General features: G+C 32.6%; 1 protein-coding gene across 4 annotated transcripts; it reads right to left on the bottom strand.

Moving 5' to 3' along the window:
• Nucleotides 1-1922: 1922 nt before the first annotated feature.
• Nucleotides 1923-20176, bottom strand: LOC129920511 (host cell factor). 4 transcript variants are annotated; one of them, XM_056001794.1, is made up of 15 exons: nucleotides 19928-20176; nucleotides 14356-14746; nucleotides 13986-14295; nucleotides 13703-13914; nucleotides 13447-13635; nucleotides 13205-13356; nucleotides 12519-12771; nucleotides 10230-12461; nucleotides 9980-10161; nucleotides 9516-9640; nucleotides 9395-9459; nucleotides 8786-9315; nucleotides 8333-8569; nucleotides 7900-8257; nucleotides 1923-2789 (listed from the first exon to the last, which is right to left on the bottom strand). In XM_056001794.1, the coding sequence occupies exons 2-15, from the start codon at nucleotides 14675-14677 to the stop codon at nucleotides 2635-2637; spliced, it is 5322 nt and encodes a 1773-aa protein (XP_055857769.1). In that variant the 5' UTR covers nucleotides 14678-14746; nucleotides 19928-20176; the 3' UTR covers nucleotides 1923-2634. The 4 variants fall into 4 exon arrangements, with proteins under 4 accessions (XP_055857769.1, XP_055857773.1, XP_055857770.1 ...); XM_056001798.1 differs by having other exon boundaries at nucleotides 13211-13356; nucleotides 19928-20175; XM_056001795.1 differs by lacking the exon at nucleotides 19928-20176 and adding an exon at nucleotides 19855-19872.
• Between the last annotated feature and the right edge of the window lie 4983 nt (nucleotides 20177-25159).

Raw genomic sequence — 25159 nt, 5'->3', positions numbered from 1 at the left:
AAACTTGTATGTGAGCTACGGCTAAAATTTAGCTTTGCTATATCTGCGTACCAGGCTTAACCCCTGCCTTGATTTTTTCTCGAAAATCCTCAGCAGCCCATCCAAAGTACAATCCATCACAGGAAACATTTCATCGAGAAAAACAACTCAACAAAATTAAAACTACCACCAAAATGCGTCGTAGAGCATTGAAATAAAATGAATGTTTTCTTTTATGACTTTCCCATGATGAGTTGTTGTCATACTGTAAGAACGTCCCCCTCAGGCCAAAAGCATGAATGTTAAAAAATTGAAAACTTGGTAGGATCGGTTTCCAAAGCAAATCGCTGCCGTAAACTATGACCCAATTCAAAGTAATCCGTTGGAGCGGAAATTCTCCGATTTCATACGAAATATGCTTCGAGGTGTGTTTCCGACAGGTAAAAACTGTCCGATTCGGAAGAAATCGGACAAAACAGTTCCGACGGATTACCTCGCTAGGGCCGATTAATATGTTACTCTGACTAAACAAACTGAACAACAGAGATTGGCGAATTATATACAAATAAAGGAAGCAAAGTAATAAAAATTACTTTGCACATTCACGGTTATGGCTTGACGGGGACTATATGTGTTGTGACATGCTGGATTAATCCTCAGTGAAGTTGGTGCATTCCATGGGAATTTCGAAACCATGATCCATGATTCTTGGCCCAAAAGTTGCATAAATCTCTTTTAATTTCGAATTTCTCATGAATCAGATAACACCCAACTGGCAGCTGACTAGAGATGCCGCGAACATTGATTTGGCCGAATACCGAATATGCGGCCACGCTCCTCGGCCGAATACCGAATATTCGGCCAAGGATAATCAGAAAAAAACGTTGGTAATTTCAAAAATTTTATACTTTGTCTCAAGAATAGATGTGGCTTACAAAATTCCCAACAACATCGTATTAGCTGTGTTTTATTTTCCTCGTGATCCAGATCAGATCATTGTTTTTATTAGCTTTACAACAAAAGCAGGATTTTGTTTTGTTATTGTTTCGCAAATAAATACAATGATCTGATCTGGATCACGAGGAAAATAAAACACAGCTATTGTAACGATGAATTACTTTTAAGATAAATGTCTGAACACACTACCTACTATTGTAAAAGTAGACATCTAAAATCGAATTACATATGAGGACTGTTCGCCAAGATCGAACATCGGACCCATACAATAGGTGGTCAACACATACTACAAAATTTCCAATTTTGACAACATTTGCTAAAGTCTACCTTTCCTCTCCTGGGACAAGTGTTTACAGTAAAAGACTATTTTTCGAAGCAGGAATAGTCTACGAAGATAAACGTAATCGTTTACTACACAACAAATGCGGAACAAATAGTTTTCATTCACCACAACTTGCCTTTAGTAGATTACAAGTACTAAAATTACAATTTTTTAATAAAACACACATTTTGGTATAATAATTTAAGTCTTTTTTCTTCTCCATTTGGTATTCGGCCGAATAGTTAAACTATTCCAGAAAAATAGGCCGAATACCGAATAGTGGCCGAATAGTTCGCGGCATCTCTACAGCTGACTGATCAAAATACCGCTAAAACAGATTTAGAATATAATTGTATGTGAAAATAAAATGATACCATAATTTATTAAGTTTCGAGCTAAAAGATGAATCTTATTAATTATTTTGCTTCTTGGATTTCTTTTTACTTATATCGTCATATACAGTTTAATATGTAATACATATGTATTCATTTAAATAAAACTTAGATTATTCAATAATTTTTTTTTTTTTTATAAAATGATTTGTGTTACATTTTTCGTATTACATTATTTGTTTTTGTAATTATATTTTAGGCTTAAATTATACCTAAACTTCAATAATCGAAATTTAATTTAATGTAAGAAAATATGTGTACGGGTTCGTATGTTTTGTTTTTGTTTTTTTTTTTTTGTTTTTATTTTTTTTTTGTATAATTATAAGATTCAGAATACAAAACTTATAAATTATTGCAAACTTAACACTTTTTGAGATGTTTACCGCGAAGACATCGTTTTTCATAGATCAAGCTCTCATGCGAGAGATTTTTCTTATATTATATATATAAGTTTCAATACTTCACAGAAAAATTTTGCCGAACTTTAAACTTGTGTATAATATGAATAATATGATCTTAGAACTTAAAATCGTATGAATTATCTCTTGTTTTGCAATAAGTCTTTTTTTTTTCTTAGAAAATTTTAATTTTGACTTCCCAGGGTCGATAAATAAAAAGATATATTTATAATCTATGACCAATATATCGGTGCAAAAACCTCAAAATAAATCCACATCTCAGGTGAAAGCTCACCTTAATAAAAACATCAAAGCAATTAGTTACCCTCAAAATTGTAACAACACCCTCCCTTCCTCCCTCCTCCTCAAATATAACAACACTCTTCCATAAAAAAAATATTAAAAATAAAATAGAAATCACATTATCTTTCCATTGAAATTTTAGTTTAAGCTTAACAAAATTATTCTGTAAAGTTGAATTAAAAAAAAAAAAAAAGAAATAAAAATCAATTCTATTATAACAGCATACACTTATAAATTAATTTAAATTGTTATTGAATTGTGAGCAACTGATAAATCTTATAAGCTAATCAGCGCTGGGTGAATTTGGCATGACTTTAACGTTTGTGGCTGACCCTCGAGGACGTTTGTTCGACACTGGTGAGCCAGTTCCTTTATCTTGAATACGTTTCAACGCTGGGGACATTGGTGAAGATGATGTCTGTTTGGAAGAAACTGGATCTGAAAAAAAAAAAAAACAAATAGAATTTCACAGACACAATCCATCGTAAATAACAAGCTATGAATTAAAAAAAAAAATAAAAAAAACATCTTCGAATTCATACACATTCCACATTTAGACCATTTTTACAAAAAAAAAAATGGTTGGCATAAATTACAATGGTCAACAAAATTAAACTTGTTTTTGTTACAGAAACCAAAATATACTTTTCTATAGGTTTTTTTATGTGCTGAGCTCGACTCTAAGCTTAGAAAAATTCTATCACATCCCGTTTTTGAGATATTACCGTTAGAAAATCGAAAATGCCGCTTTTTACCAGTTTTCGAGGTTATTTCTTAGCATTTGGTTAATTTTTTTGTAAGGGTTTCTAAAAGAACTAAATTTTATCTTTCTAAATCCGTTTAAATCTTTGTAATGTCTTTTTTTTCCTCGACAAATTTTAAGTTTAAGCAAATCTCGAAAAGTTCTTTACCAATTGCTATAAAATTTTGACACATTATTTCATTTACATTTCTGTAAGTTCTAAAATTGTTTTAAATAAGACTAGTACATTTTTAGAACAATTACTACCGATATTAAAACTTACGGTAAATGTAAGTAAAGAACTTTTCGAGATTTGCTATTAAAATCAAATGAACATGAGGTGTACCAAACATGTTGATTTCAACTTAAGATTTCTCGAAGAAGAAAAAAGATAAAAGATTTAAACGGATATAGAAAGATAAAATTTAGTTCTTTTAGAAACCGTCACAAATTTACATATATAAAAAAACAAACGCTAAGAAATAACCTCGCAAACTAGTAAAAAGCATCATTTTCTATTTTCTAACGGGAATATCTCAAAAACAGGATGTCAAAGAATTTTTCTCACTTCAGATTCGAGCTCAGCGCACAAAAAACTTTTTTTGCATAGAAAAAATAAAAACAACCGATTACATGTTAAGAAATACTTAAAAATTTATGAAAAGTGGCATATTGCTTAATTTTAACGATGGGAATTTATTTTTACAACCAAAAGTGACAGATCCTCAACATTTTTTATGCGGATTGCAAATGTTTGGAGCAAGTTCAGTGGAATATCGAACAACATTACCGATTTTACCGACGTGAGTGTAGATTCCTCCCGATGAAAAGCAGAATGGCAATTGGTGAATATTTAGAGATTATTCCCCCCGGTGGATAGCAGAATAGGGCTGATAACTTTCCGAGAAATCAACATTGAATTGGTTATATCGTGTAATACCACGTGTTTTGCTAAATTGCGGATACAGATATCCGGAAATATATTGGATACAAACTATAATGAACCAGCACTAGAATTTGTATATTCGTTTCATTTTTTATAGAAAATAAATTATATTAGTAAGCTAAGAACCAACATGGCATAGATTTTTTTAAATTTTCATTTTTTGTAGAGAAAACAACAAGAGCAAGAGTTTCCCATGGTAATTCGAATCATAAAAGCAAGTTCATGCGACCAACGCATGGATTTAATTTGTTGTTATATTCTTTTACAGCCCTATTCTGCTATTCCCGTGAATCTCAGATCCGATTCACACATTCGGTTCACTTTCGCATTACCTTGTCATTCTGCTATCCATCGGGTGAACTGCATTATCATACTTCTATTTGACATCCACGTGAACGTCAAATTAAAAAAAAAAAAAGACTTGTGGCACTCGAGGACTGCCGCGGTTAAGCTATTGCATTGTATTTTTTGTCAACTTATGCAATTATAATTTGTGTACCTACCCTACACAAAACCAATGATCATGTTTTGTATCTCATGTCCTAAACTTCTCCAGACCAAAAAATAAGAAAACACAAGAATACTTTTTCTCTACAATCGCAACGCAACGCTTTGCTCGTTCACAAATCACAACAAGTTCAACAAGAAACAGAAGAATGGGAAGAGAAAACAAAACAAAAGAAAAGAAAATTTATGATCTTCTTCCTTACTCCTTTCTTTGTTGTCTAACACAATTTATATAACCCTCTCTGTCTGAACCAAAAACCATTCACATAAACAGAGCTTGCTTGCTCTCGTTCGTCTCGATACATACAAGCTTCGTACAATTGTACATTCGTACCATGTGTACACACACACATACCTTACACGTTTAGTGAACCATCCATGTGTGCAGCGTAATAATTTTTCGTTACTATTTTCGTTACTAAATTTTTTGGTTCAGTCCCCATCCCCATGCCAAGGTCTTCCATAAAATCTATGCAATAGCTTAAAAATGGCGACGAAGTAAATTGAAAGAAAAATAAATTTTTTTTTTGCTGTTTTTTGGCATAAATAAATAAAAACAACCCATAACATACTAAAAAATACGTAAAAATTATAACAAATAACATTTTGCTTAATTCAAACTATGGTGAATTTATTTTAACAAGTAAAATGTACAGATCCGCAGCATTTTTTATGCGGATTACATATCAGCGAGTTCACACGTGTATAATGGAATACCGGACAACATTACCGATATTCCCGACGTGAGTTTGGATTCACCCCCGATGAATAGCAGAATAGTAATTGGTAGATTTTTAAAGATTATTAGAATAGGGCTGTTAATCATGTTTTACAAAAACAGATACATTGAATTTTTTTTATGTTTTTAAGTACATTTTCCAGGATATTTTTTCTTTTTTTTTTTCCAAAAGTCTTGATTTTTGCAACAGCAAATTTGAAAGTCTATGTAGCAATTCTTGCTTGGAACAAGAAATAAAAAAAAAAATATGTGATGGAAACTTTTCACATAAACAAATAATCTTTCAGACATTCAGCCATATTCTGCTATTCCAGTGAATCTCAGATCCGATTCACACAGTGGGACGACTCATGGTAATAATTAAAAAATACAACTATTTTAGGGGTACTTAAAATTAGTTGGTAAGTGATCCCAAATATATGAAACCTCAAAATGCAATAAAGTTTTTTGCATTTATTTATTGGTCCATAAGTTATAGACACGTGAACATAGCCATTTTTCTGTTTTTTTTTTTATAAAGAGTTTTAAGGTGTTTTTTGTAACAGCTAATTGTTGTGCAAATATAATTCTCTTATGAAAATTAAATTAATAATGGAGTATATTAATAGTCAAGGTATTTAAATTAAAATAGTTTTACCGTGTGTTTTGGTTTTTAATGGCAATTTTAAATGTGTAAAAATATTTTCAAATTTTAAGTGGAGTTTTCTAAATATGGTTCTTGGGTTTTTTTAGTTTTATAATAAGAAACGTCTATAAACTGAATTAAGAAGAAAAAAATCTTGCGCAAGTTTGCGCCATTTTAAGAAAATTGACTTTTTTAGGTTCAACTGCGTACATAAAAAATTGTGACTTTTTCACAATATGGCTCGATTGTGAAAATTTCGAACAAAATTAAGCAGTTACTTGGATTGGAAGAGCTTAATGAAGGAGAAAATGCGAAATTTAAAGAAATTTCGAGACTTTTTGTGTCATTTTGAAGCAAAAATGGCAGCATTGCCAGAGAAAGAAAAAGAGTTTAATTGAGGATAACCAACGATTGCTTCACTTAAATTTTTTTGGCAAGTTCGCAGACCAGAACATAAGCTTCTGTTTGATAAAAAAAAAAAAAAAATTATTCTAGAGAACTTCAGACAAAAAATGGGACTTCTAGTGGACATACCCAAACCTAACCTTGTTATGGCACAACAAATGATATGCCAATACTAGTCGACGTTCTTTTTCGTAACCAGAGTTCAGTTCCGAAAAAACCCGTGTACATAAGGATCTCATCTTTAAATTTGCATTAATTTTGACAACATTAGCTGCTGGTCGAGAAATAAATATGGACACGTTTGAAGAACTAATTCTTGAACAAAAAATCTTTATCTTTCGAAGTACAGCTGGTACTGTATGCCTAGCAGTGTATAAAAACTTTTACTCCATGCTTAAAGCATAACATGGTTTTTGATTTACCTGTGTTCTTTAGGTGTTCTTTCGATAGAAGCGTTAGAATCAAGGTACAACAAAATAAGGAAAGCTAGTTTGGCTCATACTCGAAAGAGTTAGATGTTGAACTCAATTACCGACTTGATTAACCATTTGTTTATAACGGCAGATCCTTATAATTAAAGCATCAGATCTTGTGCTGAATTTCAATTATCGAAAAGTGACCCAAATATAACAATTAACAATAGTTAAATTGCAGAATTACCCATGTAGTTAGATCTTAGTAATATGCATAATTCTTCCGAAAATGATGGTGTTTACTTTATGTATAGAAGTATAAATTTGTTTAACTATTTATTTAGCTTTTAAAATAATGTAATCTAGATAGCAAAACATAAGCAAACAGTTATAAATAAAAATTACAATAAAAATAAGTTCGCTGCTCAGCTCTTTTGAATAAAATATCCTAGATTTATATGTTTTAGTGTATCAATTTCTTTGTTTTTATGTTGCAATCATAGATATAAGTGCTAAAATACTATTTCAAGCATATTTGGCTGAATTTCTTATTTTATTTCTAAGATATTAATTTTGCCGTTTTTCTCATACACTCGTTCCACTGTGAGTCGGTTCACTTTAACTCTACCTTGCCATTCTGCTACCCATCGGGTGAACTGCATTATCATACCTCTGTTTGACGTCCACATGAACGTCAACTTAAAGAAAAATGACGACGAAGTAAATTTTTTTTGTAAAACAACCAATTATATATTAACAAATACTTAAAAATTTATGAGAAGTGGCATTTTTCCTAATTTTAACGATGGTGAATTTATGTTTACAACCAAAAATGACAGATCCGCAACATTTTTTATGCGGATTGCAAATGTATGGAGCAAGTTCATTCACGTGAATAGTGGAATATCGAACAACATTACCGATATTACCGACGTGAGTTTGGATTCCCCCCGATGAATAGCAGAATAGTAATTGGTGAATATTTAGAAATTATTCCCCCCGATGGATAGCAGAATATTGCTGATTGTGTTTTCTGTTGATAACGAGATTTCAAAAACTGAGTCAAGATAAAACCTTTCGTTAAATTGTTATTTACAATACATACTACTCGTTTATTGAAGATGAGCTTTTCAATAATAGTAGTAATATAAATTAGAACTTTATAAATCACCTTGAAGCCACCTAACTTGCGTTGCTGGACCATATCCTTTCTCATTTCGGGCAGCAATTCGGAAGATAATAGCTGGTTTATTAGAACAATCCACATGAGCTGTAGCCAACGAATTATTCGCAACTGTACATTGATTTGTTGCACCTACATATACACGCACAAAAACTAATTGCGGAGGAGGCATTTTATCCTTTGGTGTAGATTTCACAGCTAAATAAACAGAGTACTCGATAATTTCACCAGTATTTTGTGACGGTGGTGGTTCCCATGTAAGATGAGCTCCTTCTGGTGATTTTGAAATTTTAATTGCAGATGGGGCACCTGGAAAACCAGGTAAACATGTTTTAAAACTGGAAACCTATGAGGAAAAGAAAATAAAAAAAAGATAATAATTGTATTTGACAGGTGAGTTTAATAATTATCTTCCACTCACTTCTCCCCATTCTCCTCGGCCACAGGTGTTAATTGCTGCTAATCGGAAACGATATCCTGTACCAGGCTCAAGATTTATTCGAGGATATTCAGACAAGTCTGGTAGATTATCTGAATCATAAGTATCAAACATTGAATCATTCCAATGGATGTTTTCAATATAGCTTGTTACAGTGTGGGACAAACTTTTAAATATCCCAACTGTGTGCCATTTGGAGTTCGGATCACTTCGAATAGGCTATAAAAGGAAGTTTCATAAATTGTTCTGTTAAGTTCACGCTTTTACAAATTAAATTCATTCATTTGCGAATCAAATTAATTTTTTCTTTTACTAAAATAAATTGAATTCCATGTAACTCAAATATGGAAAAATATATTGTTATTACAATGGTGAATTTGATTTGCAAAAGGATTAATTGAATTTGAAAAAGGGTATAGTTACACAAATACACACCTCAATGTTTTCGCTATGCACTTTTATTTGTGCGGAACTTTGAGTTTTGGTTTTTTGATTTCGTCGATTTCCTTGATTGATCGTTGATGCTGCTGCTGGAGACGACGATGAACTTCCTAGACGAATATTCGATTGAACCATGCTACCGGTGTTGGAATTTCCTGTTGAAGGTGTTATCGATAATTGCTTGTTATCAGCCACCATATTTATATCACTGTTAGTTATTGAGTTTTGTGTCATATTTGAAGTCACCGTCAATTCAGTCGCTTTTTTATGTGTATTTGATGATATGCCAACAAGAGACTGTTGTTGCTGTTGATCCTGTTGAATGTTTTGCTGTGATTCAACCTGTGCTTGACATGCAAAATTGATGATATCCATTACGCCAGATTCTTGTTGAGTTGCTGCTCCTCCACTAGTCGCACTCTTAGGGCTTCCAAATACTTGAAAAGATGTGTCTCTTTGACGAAGAGTGTTTGCTTGCATAACAGCTTGTAGAACAGCTGCAGAAGCAAGCGCATCCAGACGACCTACAAAAAAAATAACAAAAAAAAAGAACAATTTAATTTAGTTTAATTTTGCATTGAAACACAGTTTATTTTTATTTACCGTTAAGCGAAGTTTGAGGAGAATCACCCTCTGAGGGAACTACATCTTTTTGAAGATCAACTTGCCTATTTTGAAGATTTTATGTAAAAAAACTAAAATCAAATAAAAAAGTAATACTCACATTGAAGACTCATCGGGACATTGATTAGCTGGACTTTTTTGTAACATTTCTCCACTTTTTATTGTGGTTAAAATATTTGCCGCTTCAGTTTCTGATGCTGTTGGTGTTGCTCCAAACAATGAGCTCTTTTTTATATAAAAAGAAAAAATAATATTTCAATCATGTTCTAACTACAAAAAATGGAGTTTAATTTTTTTTTATCATTCTTCTGAAAAGCAGAGATACACTCTTTTGGCTAATTCGTAGACGATTCCAAGAACTCGTTTATAATTTCAAAAATTAATTTTCATTAAAATTTTTTTGTAAAAAAGATTGTTTGTCAAAAACATCACAATCTTGAGAGTCAAAAAAAAAAAAAACTAAAGAGCTGCCAAACCTATCATTAAGCTCGTTTTTTTTTTTCTTAATTTTATAAAATACATAATAAATGAAATTATTTTAGTAATTAACTTTGTGTAACTTACTTTACTTGCATTCTCGTCTATTTTGTTGGGTGTAGATGAGGAAGAAGTTTGCAAACTACCTTCTTCGATTGCATTAAAGATATCAGCAGCTATAGCTTCGTTGTTTTGATTGTTTATTTCGTTCGCAGCACTTTGCAATTCTGTTGTATTTGGTCCCTCGGTAGTATCAGGAGTTGGTTCATCTACATTAATTTAAATACATTAAATCTTACGTGAAGGCATAATGAAGAGAGAAAAAAACAAAACATACCCATGCCAACACTACCACTGACACCACCACCAACAGCTGATGACTGTATAACATTTTCTTGATTTGCGATATCTGCATCTGCGTCTGTCGTGCTTGTTGGTTGCTGAAAGTCCATTGCATCAGCAACATTTTCACCCGATTCGGATATTGACGAACTACATACCGGCTGATCGGGACAGATTTGCCGGTCAAGTTGTATTTCTACTTGCTGCTCGTTGCTTGTGCTTTCTGCTTCTGAATCATTTTGGCTTAATGGCCCAACACCTCCATTGCCACCTTTTCCGCCAAATAATCCTAGTTTAAAATATTTCGGCTTAATGCCACTACTGATAGTGTTCTTTGCTTTGAAATTAATTGAATGCTTTACTTTGTGCATTAATTCATTGATTCGTACTGATCCAGAATCATCAGCATCAGAAGAAGGTAGATCTTCATTTAGGTCACCACTTAAATTATCCACGGCTCCGTCCAGCTGCTCAATAATGTCATCCATTGGATCGCCTTCAATAAAAGTATTATCATTTGCAAATACCGCGTTTGACATGGTTGTCGTTTCATTATTTTCATGAGTTACAACTTTTTGCTGCGATACAATTGTTTGCTGCTGAATGTTTTGAATTGTCGACTTATGAATTCCGATTGCACCAGCCGAAGTACCTGCAGTGTTTGAATTGGTTCCAAAAACGAAATTCTTTTTGTTGGGCATCATAACTAGTTTGCCCTGAGCTCCCGTTGTAAGAGTAACAGTTCCAGCACCTGAAACAGCGTTTGCCGAAGACACAATTGTAACTGTTTTAGGTACACCAGCGGAACTATTTGCCATTTGAACAGTGACAGCTTTGCCACCCAATGTTATTGTCTTTTGAGGGAATTGCTGTAAAATTTGTCCACCCTGTGTTGGTTTGGCTTGGTTGATGTTTGTTGGAAGAGTAAGAGTAATTGGTCGGCCACTTGCACTTGTTACTCCACGTAGCATTTTCATGCCACCAGTTTGTGTTACAGTGCCAGCGTCTGTGACTCCTGTTCCTGTAACCGAACCTGTTCCACTCGATGTTATTGTGTTTGATTGTGAACCAACAATGGAAACTATATTACCGCCCGCTGATGTTACAACCCCCGTATTAACGGTACGAATAGCTGAACCAGTTGTCACAATTATAATCTGTTGATTTGGCCTTATTTGTTGGCCCTGTTTATTAGTTATAACAAATGCTGGCTTGCCAGTGACATTCCCGCCCACTTTACCAATTGGCACTATTGGATTTTTCATTACGATTTTGCCACCCGGTGAGACCAACTTAACTAGATTGCCCGTTACAACGGTTGGTTTTGTGATTGTGTTTGACTGAGACGTTTGTACGGTTTGCACTTGACTTTGACCAACTGCACCGCCAGGTATATTTTTTAAAACATTTACTTTGGGCAGTGTTTGCACTGCTACTCCCGTACTTGTTTTAATCAATTGAAATTGTACATTTTGGCCGAGTGACAACGGTTTTTGTATGAAGTATTGCTTACCACCTATTGTGGTTGCTGTTGCAATTGATGTCGGAGTGCCGACAGTCTGACCTGTGGATGTTTTTAAAATTGTTGTCGATGAGCCCTGAGTTGTTGCGATGCGAACTGCTTGACCGCCTGAAAGAATACGTACTGGAGGATTACCAGATACTACTCTTAAACCTGTTGCAGCAGACGAATTTGTATTTGCGGCCCTTGAAAGAACCGTAGTTGGTCGAAATTTTTGCAAAACTGTGCCTCCCTGAACGGTCCCTGTAATTGGGGCTGAAACGATAGTCTGAATGGAGTTTGTTGGAGTATTTGGTGGAGTTATAATTTTTGCTGTTGAAGAAACTGCTGGAGAGGCTACTACTATCGACGTCGTCATTGAAACACCAGTAGATACTGTACATTGAGGAGAAATGGTAACAACTGGGCTTATTGATGACAGCTGTTGTTGTTGCTGCTGTTGTTGTTGTTGCTGCTGTTGTTGTTGTTGTTGTTGTTGAACTGGTTGAGGTTGTGATATGATTTGAGTTTGGGACTGTGTTACGTTTGTAACTTGCTGTCGTATGCCAACTGTTTGAGGTTGTGGCAATGGCATTTGTTGGGCCTGTGCTTGGCTTTGAACTGGGGTAGGCTGCTGTTGTTGCTGCGGAGAGGCTAGTATCGGATTTATTTGTTGTTGGAAATGCGGATTATTTCCTTGCCGTATTAGATGCACTTGCTTTATACCTGTTGAAACGAAAATGTAAGAAAAATAAATAAAGCCAACTACGATATTACTCTTACCATTTCCATTTGCAGTCGTATTGCAACTGTTTGGCTGCTGAACTGTTTGTGTCATTATTGTGACCGCTGGAGCTGCTGGTTTAGAAGGTGGTGCTATTGGTTCAATTTTTTGAGTTTGCAGTTCATAAGCACTTGCAAAGGTTGTAGCTGTCCAACATAAAGCTAATGAATGCGTAGAGGCACGAACTAGGGCCACTTTTACGGCATAAAGTGGTTTACACACTTCCAAATACCACAGATCCTTACAACATACCTGAAATATTTTTTTTTACATATTTAATCGTAACAAAAAAAGACAAAATTAAAGGAAAATAATAATCAATTAGAAGCAAAATAAAACAGTGCGGGCTTACGTAATTCTTAAAGGATATTTATGTGTATATTATGTTAATTATTCACTTGTTGTTTTTTTTTTTATGACAAGTGTACAAATCCGTTGGTCGTAATGTAAAGAAATCACCGTGTCGAGTAAGTTAAAAAAAAATACTACAATAAAACAGCTGTATAATGAAGTTAGTTTAATTTATGTATAAGCACATACTAGAATGTACATAGATACATAGAAAAATATTATATCAAATTAAATTTTCAACTACAATTATACTATCTCTGCGTACTCGCCTCGACACTTGTTTAAAACAATGATTAGCTTTACTAGACAAACAGAAGTATAAACTCGAGCTCACCCTGACCTGGTTGTTCCAAGCTTTACGATACCCGTCTCTACCCGACCATACATAAAGACGACTTTGAATACCCACAGCACAGTGCCCAGCTCTCGCACGAGGAACATGTTCCTCGACTGTATCTAATGTAATATCTTCCCAGTTCATTGAATCTAATTTGATTGCAAAAAGAAACAAAAAATGAAACAAATAAACATATTTTTGTTACACTTAAGAATCCTTTCAATTATTTATCGGCAAACCTAAGTCTAGCACTGCCAATGTGTTTGTGCATTTCCATTCTCGTTCGGTTGCTGCTTTTGAATCGTTTACTACCAGCGGTACCCAGCCACCGAAAACATACATTTTATTGCCCACCATTGTGGCACTATGCAAAGATCTAGGTAAAGGTGCTCTTCCCTTTGTGATTGGTTTGGTCCAAGACATAGACTCTGCAAATAAATTAGTCAGCAAACAAATTCAATTAAATAATTGTCTTTCTTTAAAAACCCTACTCACCTATATCGAGAAGCCACAAGTCTCCTAGTCTACATCCACTCATTCCACCATAAACTAAGAGGTTTAACTGGCCAGTGTTTTTACATGTATATGCTACACCTGTATGAGATTCTCTAGGTGGAGGACTCTCGCCATATGTTTTTGGTATCAACCATTTACCATTCACCGAATAGTTTCCTCTTGTTTCCAAAATATATAAATCATTAAGGTATCTATTATGGGAAAAAAAAAATACAAAAAATAGTACAAACAGGAAGCAAAATAAATACAAAAAAGTAATTACTTGGGAATGTTGTTCTTAGGGTCATCACTTTCATTAGCCAATCCACCAAATAAAAATATTCTATCTCCAACCATTGTGAAACTATGGCCCAATCTTGGACATGGCGGTAGTCCATTATCTGGCATTTCGGGAGCCATTTTACGCCATTCCCATTTTGTGGCTTGAAGCTCATAAAGCTCATTTGAGTATTTTCCGTACTCAATCATTCCTCCAAATACAAACATTCGTGTTCCTTCGACAACAAAACCGTATGCCGCACAACCAGGTGGAACTTCACCTTTCATAACTGGCACAAACCATTGATTACCAACTGCATAAAATAAATATGTTAGAATTTGTTTAAGTTTAACAAAATTTGTAATTTTCTTACTCGTATTATATACATGTAATTCGTCAACGATACCCTCATTTCCTCCACCAAATACGACCATAAGTTCTTTAATATTTATCGCTCGATGTCCATGACGTGGCCTTGGTTGAGGTCCCGTCGGATTTACGACACGCTTCCAACGAAATGATGATGCATTCAATGGCACCATTTCATTGTTGTCTTCTGTTTGTTGTTGTTGCTGTTGTTGTTGTGGATGCTGTTGGTAGTTTTCAAGCTCATCCAACATATTTTCATTACGATCATCAGCAGATTCACAAAAATTAACCAAATTATAATCAACTGCGGTGTCGAGGTCTGCCATTTTGACACGCAAGCAGTTTTATCCAAGCTCTGATACACTGATAACTCTTTTTTTGATAACTTTTTTTTCCTGAAAGCCAGAATAATATATTTTTATAAATCGAAAAATAGAAAAACCATTATCATTATGACTCTGAAGGAAGAAAATCATTAGATTTGTGTAAATAAATGGTTGAGATTTGAAAGATATCATATTCTGGTAAAAATTCGAATTAAGTTCATTAAGGAACAAAAAAGCCGACTGTCTAGTTTCACCAATACATTGAAATTTTTTTAAATAGTTTAAATTTGTCTCTTAGTGAATAACAAGAATGAACGTCTCGAGTCACAAGCACAGATGAAAAAGTAAAATGGCAAGGGGCTTAGCAAAATCTTTTATTGTCATTATGTTCTGTTGTTAATGTGCTTTCAGAAATTGTAAACTTTTTTAGATACTTCTCGTTAACCTTTCAAATACATATTTGACTTTTTGTAGGACAAGGTCAAATTATTAAAAATAAAAAAAATTTCGAAAATTGGATTTATTTCGAAACAAAACTTTTAAAATTGAAGGTGTTATTCAATTTATGTTAAATGAATTGAAGACCAAATTTTTTTTTTTACATATTTTTTAGATGCTAGCCTTAGCGAGGAAAAATTTTGTTTGAAGCTTTCCGAAGTCTCATACAAAAAACTATTTCGTAAAATATCATTAAAAAACACTAGATACAATCAAAGGTTTGAACAGCAATAAAATGACATATGGACATTTCTCTTACTGATGGTTTGTATAAAAAAATATCTAGAAATAACCAAAAATTGATGTTCTTGTCTCTTAGGCTGTTTGTTAATTGGGTTAAATATTAAATGGATACATTTTTGACACATTTTGCTGAATATTAAATGGATACGTGGCTTCAAAGTTTTCTTAAGTTTCAAATATCTCTGTTTATTAAAATTTTGAAAATTTATTTACAAAAATACACAGAACCTCTTTTTCAAAAATGTATTCTCTGAAAATAGAAATTTAACCTGCACCCAGAATAGCAAAATATTTCAAAATTTGTTTACTTTTACGCCAGTTTAAGATTCAAATATATAAAGTACAAAAATAATCCGTTTTCGTCAATATTATAACATTTAAAAATGAAAGTTTCAAATATTTAGGCTGAAGGACCAATTTTTTTTGCATTTCGTTTCAGCTTAGTTTGATGTGTTGACGCATGCCTTAACAGGTGCTGTGCACTAATCTGAATTTGACAAAACAAATTATTATACAGCAAGAAGAATGACATGCATAATTTTTGTCTTTATGCCGTTTACCTATTACTTAAAAGCGAACTCTTTTAGCAAAAACAAATTGTTCAAAAAGAAAAGACACTCAATTTATGTTAATCCGCTTTGGTGTATACGACTTACAAGTTACCACTTGTAATAAGGTTGAAAATTCCATACAAATCGTTACTTAAAACAAAATACTTTTTTCAGATATTTTATTTTATTCAAAGCCTTTAGAAACTTAAACGCAGCAAAATTGGAACAGACTTAGGCTAGGCGCACACATGCGATTTTAGTCGCGCGATTATTCAGTCGCAAAAATGGATTAAAAATTTGAAAATTGTGTCTACAGTCATTGAAATTGTTGTCATCTAATTTGCGACTGAATAAGCGAGCGATCAAAATCGCATGTGTGCGCCTAGCCTTAAATGGAGATTTTTGATTTATCACTAAAATATAAAATCAATTCATCAAGTTCTGCATGCATACATACATATGTATATTGTACATTGTACAAGTAGATATGTATGTGGGTCGTATTTGTTCAAATTCTCATCATATGATTTTCTAAAAAAAAAAATTGGGGATAAACCCTTCGAAAATAACCGATTAAAATAACTCGATTTAAAAATTTAAATTGAGTGTACAATTCCGGATTTTGAAAAAGGTATCATTACAATTTTAAGTGTTGCCGTTGTTTTTTAATATTCATATTTTAGAAAATTGCCCCTCCCACTGCACGACTGGGTCGCACGAACTTGCTCTTAGAGTTCAAGTTGCTTAAATTTTTAATACTTTTTATAAAGAAATTTGGGAAATGTAAGTACCTATATAAAAACAAAAACAAAACATTGAAAACAAAAATAAAAAATGCGGTTTTTTTTTAAATAAAACAAAATCTGAAATCAAATTGCCCTCCAAAAAAAGTACGTAGTTTTATTTGATATATTAAGGTGCATTTTTAGAAAAAAAAAATTCAAAATCGTTAGAGCCGTTTTTTAAAAAAATAATTTTTTATAAATAATTTTTTGGAAGAAAGTTTAAAAAAAAATTGGTATGCCATTTTGTAGAAATCACTAATAACACCTAAAAACAAAATTTAAAAAAAATTCAATGTTCCGTTTTCGAAAATTTGATTTTTCAAAAAAAAATTTCAAAATTTTTTTAAAAATCCAAAAATTATTTTTTTCGAAATTTTATTTTTGATTTATATTAAGACTATATAAATGCTTCTTCATAAAAATTTCGTTGACATCGAATAAGCAGTTTCGAAGAAAATAGGATTTAGAAAAAACGGTTCTATGGCAGGTACCGTTAATAATGATTTTCAAAAACATTTTTTTTTATTAGAAGATAGATCTTGTCTTAAAACTTATATTTGAATTTTTTAAACAAAATCGTCGGAGCCGTTTTTGAGCAATTTCAACTTTACTAAAATCGGTATATGACAAGTACCTTTATTTTTGGGCCAAAAAAAATTAATTACAAAAACCCCTCTGGAGAGTCGCCAAATAACGCTACATACCAAGTTTGATATTAATCGGTTAATCTGTTTAGGCTGCAGCTTCGTATGCAGACAGACAGACAGACGGACTTCCGGGACCCACTTTTTTTTGGCATTCTCTATCATCGTAATGTCATGGAAAAATGTTATCTCAACTTTTTTTGTTGTTGTAAGAATGCATAACTTGATATATAGTACCTATATCGCAAGTAAAAAAGGATTGTATTGAACTCCTCTACAAAAAAACCGTTATCAATTCTTGTCGCCTAAGGCGGCCCATAGACAGCACACTTGTGTCGGTGTGCGGAAACGTGTGCTGTGTGTGGGCTGGTTTGGACACCGATTTTCGGTGTCAGACACGCAGCGAGATTTTGTTTTTTTTTTTTTTGTGTCGGTGGCTCAATCGGTGTGATGTCTATGGGGATGCGCGCAAACAATTATTATGTTTTTGCATCTAAATTGTTGTTGGACGCGTAGCGTCGGAAGTTTTTTTTCAATAAAGCCTGGTACGCAGCTCGCGCTAAATTTTAGCTCCCATACAAATTATCGAAAAATTTTATCTGAGCTAAAATGGATCCCATACAAATTATCGATAACTTGTATGGGAATTTTATCTCAGCTAAAATTTAGCGCGAGCAGCGTACCAGGCTTAAAATGTCAATTCGTGATTGCGAATTCTGCTGAATTTTTCTCTTTGAAATCTCTTGTGTGTACAATTTGGTTTGGCATTTTTAGATTTTAAACTATTATATTCGCGATTACACATATTTATTTTATTAACTTAACGGACTTACCGCGATTTTTTGTAATTCAAATTAATTGAATATTTATTCCCGACGTTTCGACAAGATTCCACAGTCTACCCGTGACCACGACAAGTGGAATCTTGTCGAAACGTCGGGAATAAATATTCAATTAATTTGAATTACAAAAAATCGCGGTAAGTCCGTTAAGTTAATAAAATAAATTGGATTGGCATGTCTCATGTGGGGCGCAATGCCACACCGTTGTCAGTACACCGGTGTGCACACAAGTGTGGTGTCTATGGATCGCTTAAGTTATCGCACTCGTGCCCGTATTTCCATATACAGTAAAACCCGCTTAAGAGAAACAGCAAAATGTCATAGTTCCTCTTTCCCCTAAGCGGGTTTAGCACTTAAACGAACCCCGTTTAAGCTAGGCGCACACATGCGATTTTGATCGCTCGATTATTCAGTCGCAATTTAGATGACAACAATTTCAATGACTGTAGACACAATTTTCAAATTTTTAATCGCGGGAGGCATGTGTGTTCACAGACATTGAAATCCTTGTGATCCATTTTTGCGACTGAATAATCGCGCGACTAAAATCGCATGTGTGTGCCTAGCCTTAACTGAAACAAATAGTAGGAGATTAGAAAGTGTTTCAGATAAGCGGGTTCTACTATATCGGAAATGGAAACCCAAAGCGGCAACATCTAATACCATATTGCATTACAGATCATAGCAATTTATTAATTTTTTGTTATTCTTCATGAAAAATAACTAACAAGTAAAATATACGAAATTTTTATATTTAAACAAATTTTGTTTTGTTTTTTTTTTTTTTCTTCTCTTCCTATGAGAAATGAGTAAAATCCGGAACTTCCACTAAATGTCAGTGCACAAGACAACTGAGAACGTTTCTTTTTAAAAGCAACAACAACGTACGGCTATTTCACTTTCTCGTGTTATCCCAATAAAAAAAAAAGGAGACAACAATAGATTTTTCTTCGAGATTAAAATATCAAAAGAGAATACAATCATTTCAAAATCCAACTGTCTCACTCCAATAGTTTGTTAAAAAAAAATATGGCTATGCTTCGATAAGAAAATAAACATTTTTCGTTTGCGTTTGCTTTAAAAACGAAAACAAGAACAAACTAATTGAAGCTTGATTTAGCAACAATCTCAAAATCGAAAACAAATCAAACAAAAATCATGATCATTCAAGATTTTTGTAGGTATAACAAAATTATTCTAGCCATATCTTGCTCTGGCCTTTTTTACAAACGCAAGATACTTCAATTCAATTCAATGATTGCCTATTTTTACTCAATAAACTAATAGAAAAATCTCCACAAAATAGAGAACAAATATTTGCAATTTGTCACAAACGAGTAGACAAGCATTAATGAGCAAAATAAAATCAAAATTTTATTTTTCGAAAAAAATTTATATGAAAACTTTATATTTGCGAAAATATCAACGAATCTTTTGGAACTCGACATCGGTACTCCTCACTCACTTGAAGTTTATATATCTGTTTCAGCCGCACAAACCTAACAGCATTTTTTTTTACGTTTAATTCCCCCAGTGGAGAAACGAGAAATCACATCGCGAAGAGCCAAAAGACATTCAACGAGATTGGGAGACGACAAAAACTCTAGTAATTACCTTTTGTGGAGCGCTTTTCAATGAAATACTTTTGAATACAAAAAAAAAAAAAAACTTATCATTATTAACATACCACTTGGAGTTGAAAAACAATCCCGCAAAACCGAAAAAAAACTATCAGGTTTTACAAATTATCAAATAACTACAAGCACACATTACAAAAAATGTTTTGTCGTTTCGTTTCTTTTCAGTTTTTTTTTTTTCTTGTATTTTTAATGAAATATTTGTTTAATGGCGTCCTCCCGTATCGGGTTCAACAATGTCCGATGGTACTTTTATGTGTGGTTTTTTCAAAGCCTTGGATGATGTGAAAGAAAATGGCTTCGCCCTTGGTGGTGTTCAAATTTTTGGTACTGAATTCTTTTTGGTGTGTGCCTGATATAAGCGAACTGTGACTATCTTCGTTTAAATTATGGTGGAAACAGAATGTGTATTGTGTTTTTTGATGGGTTGAACGCACTAAGCAAATATTTTCTTGACTCGGTTTAGTAGCAAATCGATGACAATTTTTTTTTTGTGAATAGCCTGTTCTTACATAGCCAAAATGAGATATTTTCCCAAATTAGCTCTGTTTGGGTTGTTTTTGTACAAAAAATATGAAACCTGTCAAATTTTAAGGAGCGGGGATGAAATCCTCAGAGAAAGAAAAATTGTGTAAAAGTACCCAAACGCTTTTAGCACAAAATTGTCTGCTACTTTTTCAAAAAAAAAAAAAAAATAAACACAACAACAAATGAAAAAAAAAAAATAAATAGAAATGAAAAATATCAAAACATTTTGTATTGTTTTGCAAGCATTTTTTTTTAAATTGATTTTTTCCTAAAATATTTATAAAATAGAGCACTTACCACTAAGGCCGTGTGTGAACTGCGTTAAATAGTTAACACTGTGTAAAATTTTTGACACTATTGAGGTGAATAAAAAATTTTCAGCTGTTAAAAATTTATTGGGCTCTGGGACCTGGTTAAATTTGAGTTAAATTTTTTTTGTAGATGTTTTTGTTTAGTTTTTTTTTTCGTATTAAGGCTTAACTACATACACCAATTTTTGAAAAAGTACAAAAGTGAAAATATTTTTTTTTTGGCTATCGAAATTTTTTTGTAAAAAATAGTATAAAAATTGATTTCTAGACCAAAAAATAAGTTTTCTGCATCGATAGTTTTAATTTTTCAGCACGAAAAACTATACAAAAATGCGTTTGAAAATGTTCACTTTCTGAGCCAATGTAGTTAAGGCTTTAAAAAGGAGTTTTATAGCAGAAAATAGGCAGAGAAAAATATTTAAACAATAAGCCATACAGGTGAAATTATTTTGTTCACCTCATTAGTGTTAAAAATTTTACACGGTGTTAACGCAATTCACACTCGGCCTAAAACGCAATAAATAAAAATAAAAACACTAAACATAGCCATCCCGACTAACAATTTCGCTACTATAAAGCTTTATAGGTGCTATCGTTGCTTCTGTAAAGCTTTATAGAAGCGAAATTGTTTGTAGGGATGTTTGTACTTTGTTTTGTTCACCTAAAAGAGTAAACACAAATTGAAAAAATGAAAAATAATAAAACCACTTGTATTTTGAAACACTTTTTTTTTTAAACCACTTAAACGCTATAAATAAGAAAAGAAAACAAGTAAAAAGTCACACCACCATGTTTGTAGTTTGTTTTGTTTATGTTGTGCGACAAGAAAAAATAAAGAAAAACAAAGAAAGCACTATACCTTTGACAGATTTTTTTCTGCAAAAATTCGCAAGACGGGAAATTGTTTTCTCTCTCGCGGCCATCTTATTTGTGAAAAAATGCACAATTTCACAGTACCCAAACAGGAATTGGGTTGAAAATGTTGAAAAAAGTAGAAATATTTCTGTTTTAGGCAGTATACCCAACTAACATTTTTGCTTCCGAGTTTGGAGTCCAAAGGGTTATTCGCACCTATAAAACTGGAAACTGGTGTACTACTCACGGTAACAAATTATCAGTAAACGCTGATATTTATACTTCTAAGAAATTTCTTAGGAGTATCTTATAGTTATAGTAGGATTATAGGTGCGATGAAAAATTCTCTAAGCATTGTATAAAGCTTCTCTGGACTTCGGTTTAGTGTCACACTATAATGATGTTGGGAAGTGCTTATAGTGTCAAAATATAATGAAGTTAGTTGGAAAGTGTTTGATTTTTACTCACACTTAAAAATTCTCAATTGCGTTATTGTAATTATTTTTTGTGTTAATTAGTTAAAACTAAATATAAAAACAGTTAAAATTGGTGTTAAGTTTAAAGTATTTCCCTTTTATACTATAAAGCCTGGTACGCTGCTCGCGCTAAATTTTAGCCAAGATAAAATACCCATACAAGTTATCGATAAATTTGTATGGGACTCATTTTAGTTCGGCTAAAATTTTTCGATAATTTGTATGGGAGCTAAAATTTAGCGCGAGCAGCGTACCAGGCTTATGTATCAACCTAGCTTCTCAGATAAACTTGGTTAGTAAAAATAAGTTAAAGTTATCTTATAAGTCTTTATATTGAAAACACAATTTAATTTCTTTTTATTTCTCTCCTTTTATTTCCCCTCCTTTTATAATATCCTCCCTCACTTTTTATTTCTCATCCACCACTTTCGTTTGCTGATGAGAAAATTTACAGAAGTCTTACAGTGTACTTCTTCGCACATTTGTAGGATCGAATACCACTTTTGGCTATTGATGAGAAACTTTACAGGAGCCTTACATTGTACTTCTCATAGGTTTAATAGGAGTGAAAAAACGGAGCCTTTTTGATCCTAACGAGGGTTATATGAGTCTTTTAGGGGGGAAATTAGTCATGACGAGAAGCTTCTCACCATCGTTACAAAAGCGAAATTGTAAGTTTTGGGTACCCAAACATGACCTATTATTTCATTCCGAATATCAAATCCTATAGAAAAAAGTTAATTTTGAAATTTTAACTGAACTTATTTGCGAAATTATCTCATTTCAGCTGTAGTTCAGGCTATAATTTTTATTTATGAAACAATTTTGCACACAAATTACAAAAGATATCCATTTTTATGAAAAATCCGGTAATTTTACACACAAATTAAAACAAAAACAAATGGGAAACGACATTTGCACTTATTTATTTTTAAATTATTCCGCACCCACCACCACATTCCCAACTAGTTATAATTTTGCTTCTAACACCTATATTACGAAAATTTTGGTGTATAAAACTAATTTTTTGTATTTTGTATGAAATACCCTACAAACAATTTTGCTTCTATAATGCTTTACAGAAGCAACAATTGCATTGCTTAATAGAAGCTGTCGGGTACACCCTTATAATTCTCATATTATATATAATTTCCATATTATTTCCATACTAATTTGAGCCGCCACCGTGGAGCCCGATGCGAGGTCCAGCTCGGACTCACTTCGGAGCCGATTCGGACTCCTTTGCTTAAAGGGATGTACATATATTATTTGGGTGAAAAGTAACTTTTTAAAAAATTTTTTAAATGTTTTCATTGCACATAGTTGGAGTTGTTTTTTGTATATTTTGGTGATTATTTTGGAAAAAAAAAATACATACGAAATAGCTGTCAAATCTACGTGTAGAAGCCCGCTATGCACCGAAGGGAAAATCAAAAGGAAATTCAAAAATAATTACTGCGCATTGCGTCTTCGTGTAGAAGCAGACTTTCCGGGAGGGGTGCTTCATATTTCCAGTCAAGTGGGATATTTTGGGATGTTAAGCATTCAAGGGATTTTCAGAGCATTCAAGGGAATTTTTTGTTGGGATGTGTTCAGAGGGTAGGTAGTTTAATATACGAAAATTTGAAGGAATCGAAATCGATTCCTTCAAAACGGCTTAATGGATTTACTTGAAATTTTGTTTTTTTTTTATTGTAAATTAGTGGCATGTTTGAAACAAATAAGCTAAAGTGGCCATTAAATTAAAGAAAAACACATTTTTGGGTTTTTTCACCAAAATTTTTCGTAAAAATGTAAATTTTCAAAAATTAAATCTAAATTCTTCGGGTGGGACATCAAAAGAAGGGTCTCTTTGAGCTCTATTTATAGTTGAAAACCAAAAGTTTCTTCGAGGTCTGGTTGCTGAATTATTTACAACTGAAATATTTTTTCTATTTTTCGAAGCAAATATTTTCGGATAAAAGTCTCGAAACAAGTTTTGGTTCAATGATATGAGTACATAGTAACCAGGCCTATGAATTTTGGTAGACAAAATTAAATTTTATTTTTTTTGCATTTTCGAGAAAAAATCAAGGTTAACCCCTTTCCTAAAAAATTTACATTTTCAAAAATTTCCTCTTAATCCTTCGGGTGGGACATCAAATGAAAGGTCTCTTTGAGCTCAATTCATAGCTGAAAACCAAAAGTTTCTTCGAGGTCTGGTTGCTGAATTATTTACAACTGTAATATTTTTTCTATTTTTCGAAGCAAATATTTTCGGATAAAAGTCTCGAAACAAGGTTTGGTTTACACTCTACAGATATGAGTTCATAGTTCGGATTTTCGAGAAAAAATCAAGGTAACCCCTTTCCTAAAAAATTTACATTTTCAAAAATTTCCTCTTAATCCTTCGGGTGGGACATCAAAAGAAAGGACTCTTTGAGCTCAACTCATAGCTGAAAACCAAAAGTTTCTTCAAGGTCTGGTTGCTGAATTATATACAATTGAAATTTTTTTTCTTTTTTCGAAAGCAGATATTTTCGGATAAAAGTCTCGAAACAAGGCTTGGTTTACACTTTACAGATATGAGTTCATAGTAACCAGGCCTATGAATTTTGGTAGACAAAATTAAATTTTATTTTTTTCGGATCTTCGAGAAAAAATCAAGGTTAACGCCTTTCCTAAAAAATTTACATTTTCAAAAATTTTCTCCAAATCCATCGAGTGAGACATCAAAAGAAAGGTCTATTTGAACTCTATTCATTTTTTTTCTTACTTTCCGAAGCAGAAATTTTCGGATCAAAGTTTGTTGTATTAAATGTGCTTGGCGAAACTAAAAAATTCCAATTTTAAGGTTCAAAAGCCTTCGTTAAATATAAAAATGTTATTTGTGAAATCGGCCATAAGTTCTATGAAATTCTCCAATATATAATATTCCGATCTAAATGAAAGTAACTACTAGTAGGTACTACTAGTAGGTACAATTAAAAAAAAAAAAAACAAATATTTTAATTTTTTTATATATATATATATTTTCTTTTATTTAGAAGAACAAGGATCTAAAAAAATAATTTTTTTTCAAGTAACAATATTTTTTTTTTTATATATCTTGATTATGAATTTGTATATTTTT

The sequence above is a fragment of the Episyrphus balteatus genome, chromosome X (genome assembly GCF_945859705.1).
Source record: "Episyrphus balteatus chromosome X, idEpiBalt1.1, whole genome shotgun sequence".
Lineage (NCBI taxonomy): Eukaryota > Metazoa > Arthropoda > Insecta > Diptera > Syrphidae > Episyrphus > Episyrphus balteatus.
Note: the sequence above shows the minus strand (reverse complement) of the source record. Positions and strands in the feature narration are given on the sequence as shown.

Coding starts and splice junctions, on each gene's coding strand:
- LOC129920511 (XM_056001794.1), bottom strand. CDS start 14,677: ATGGCAGACCTCGACACCGCAGTTGATTATAATTTGGTTAATTTTTGT. Junction 12,462..12,518: donor TACGACTGCAAATGGAAATG/GTAAGAGTAATA, acceptor TCGTTTCAACAG/GTATAAAGCAAGTGCATCTA. Junction 9,460..9,515: donor TGTCCCGATGAGTCTTCAAT/GTGAGTATTACT, acceptor TCTTCAAAATAG/GCAAGTTGATCTTCAAAAAG.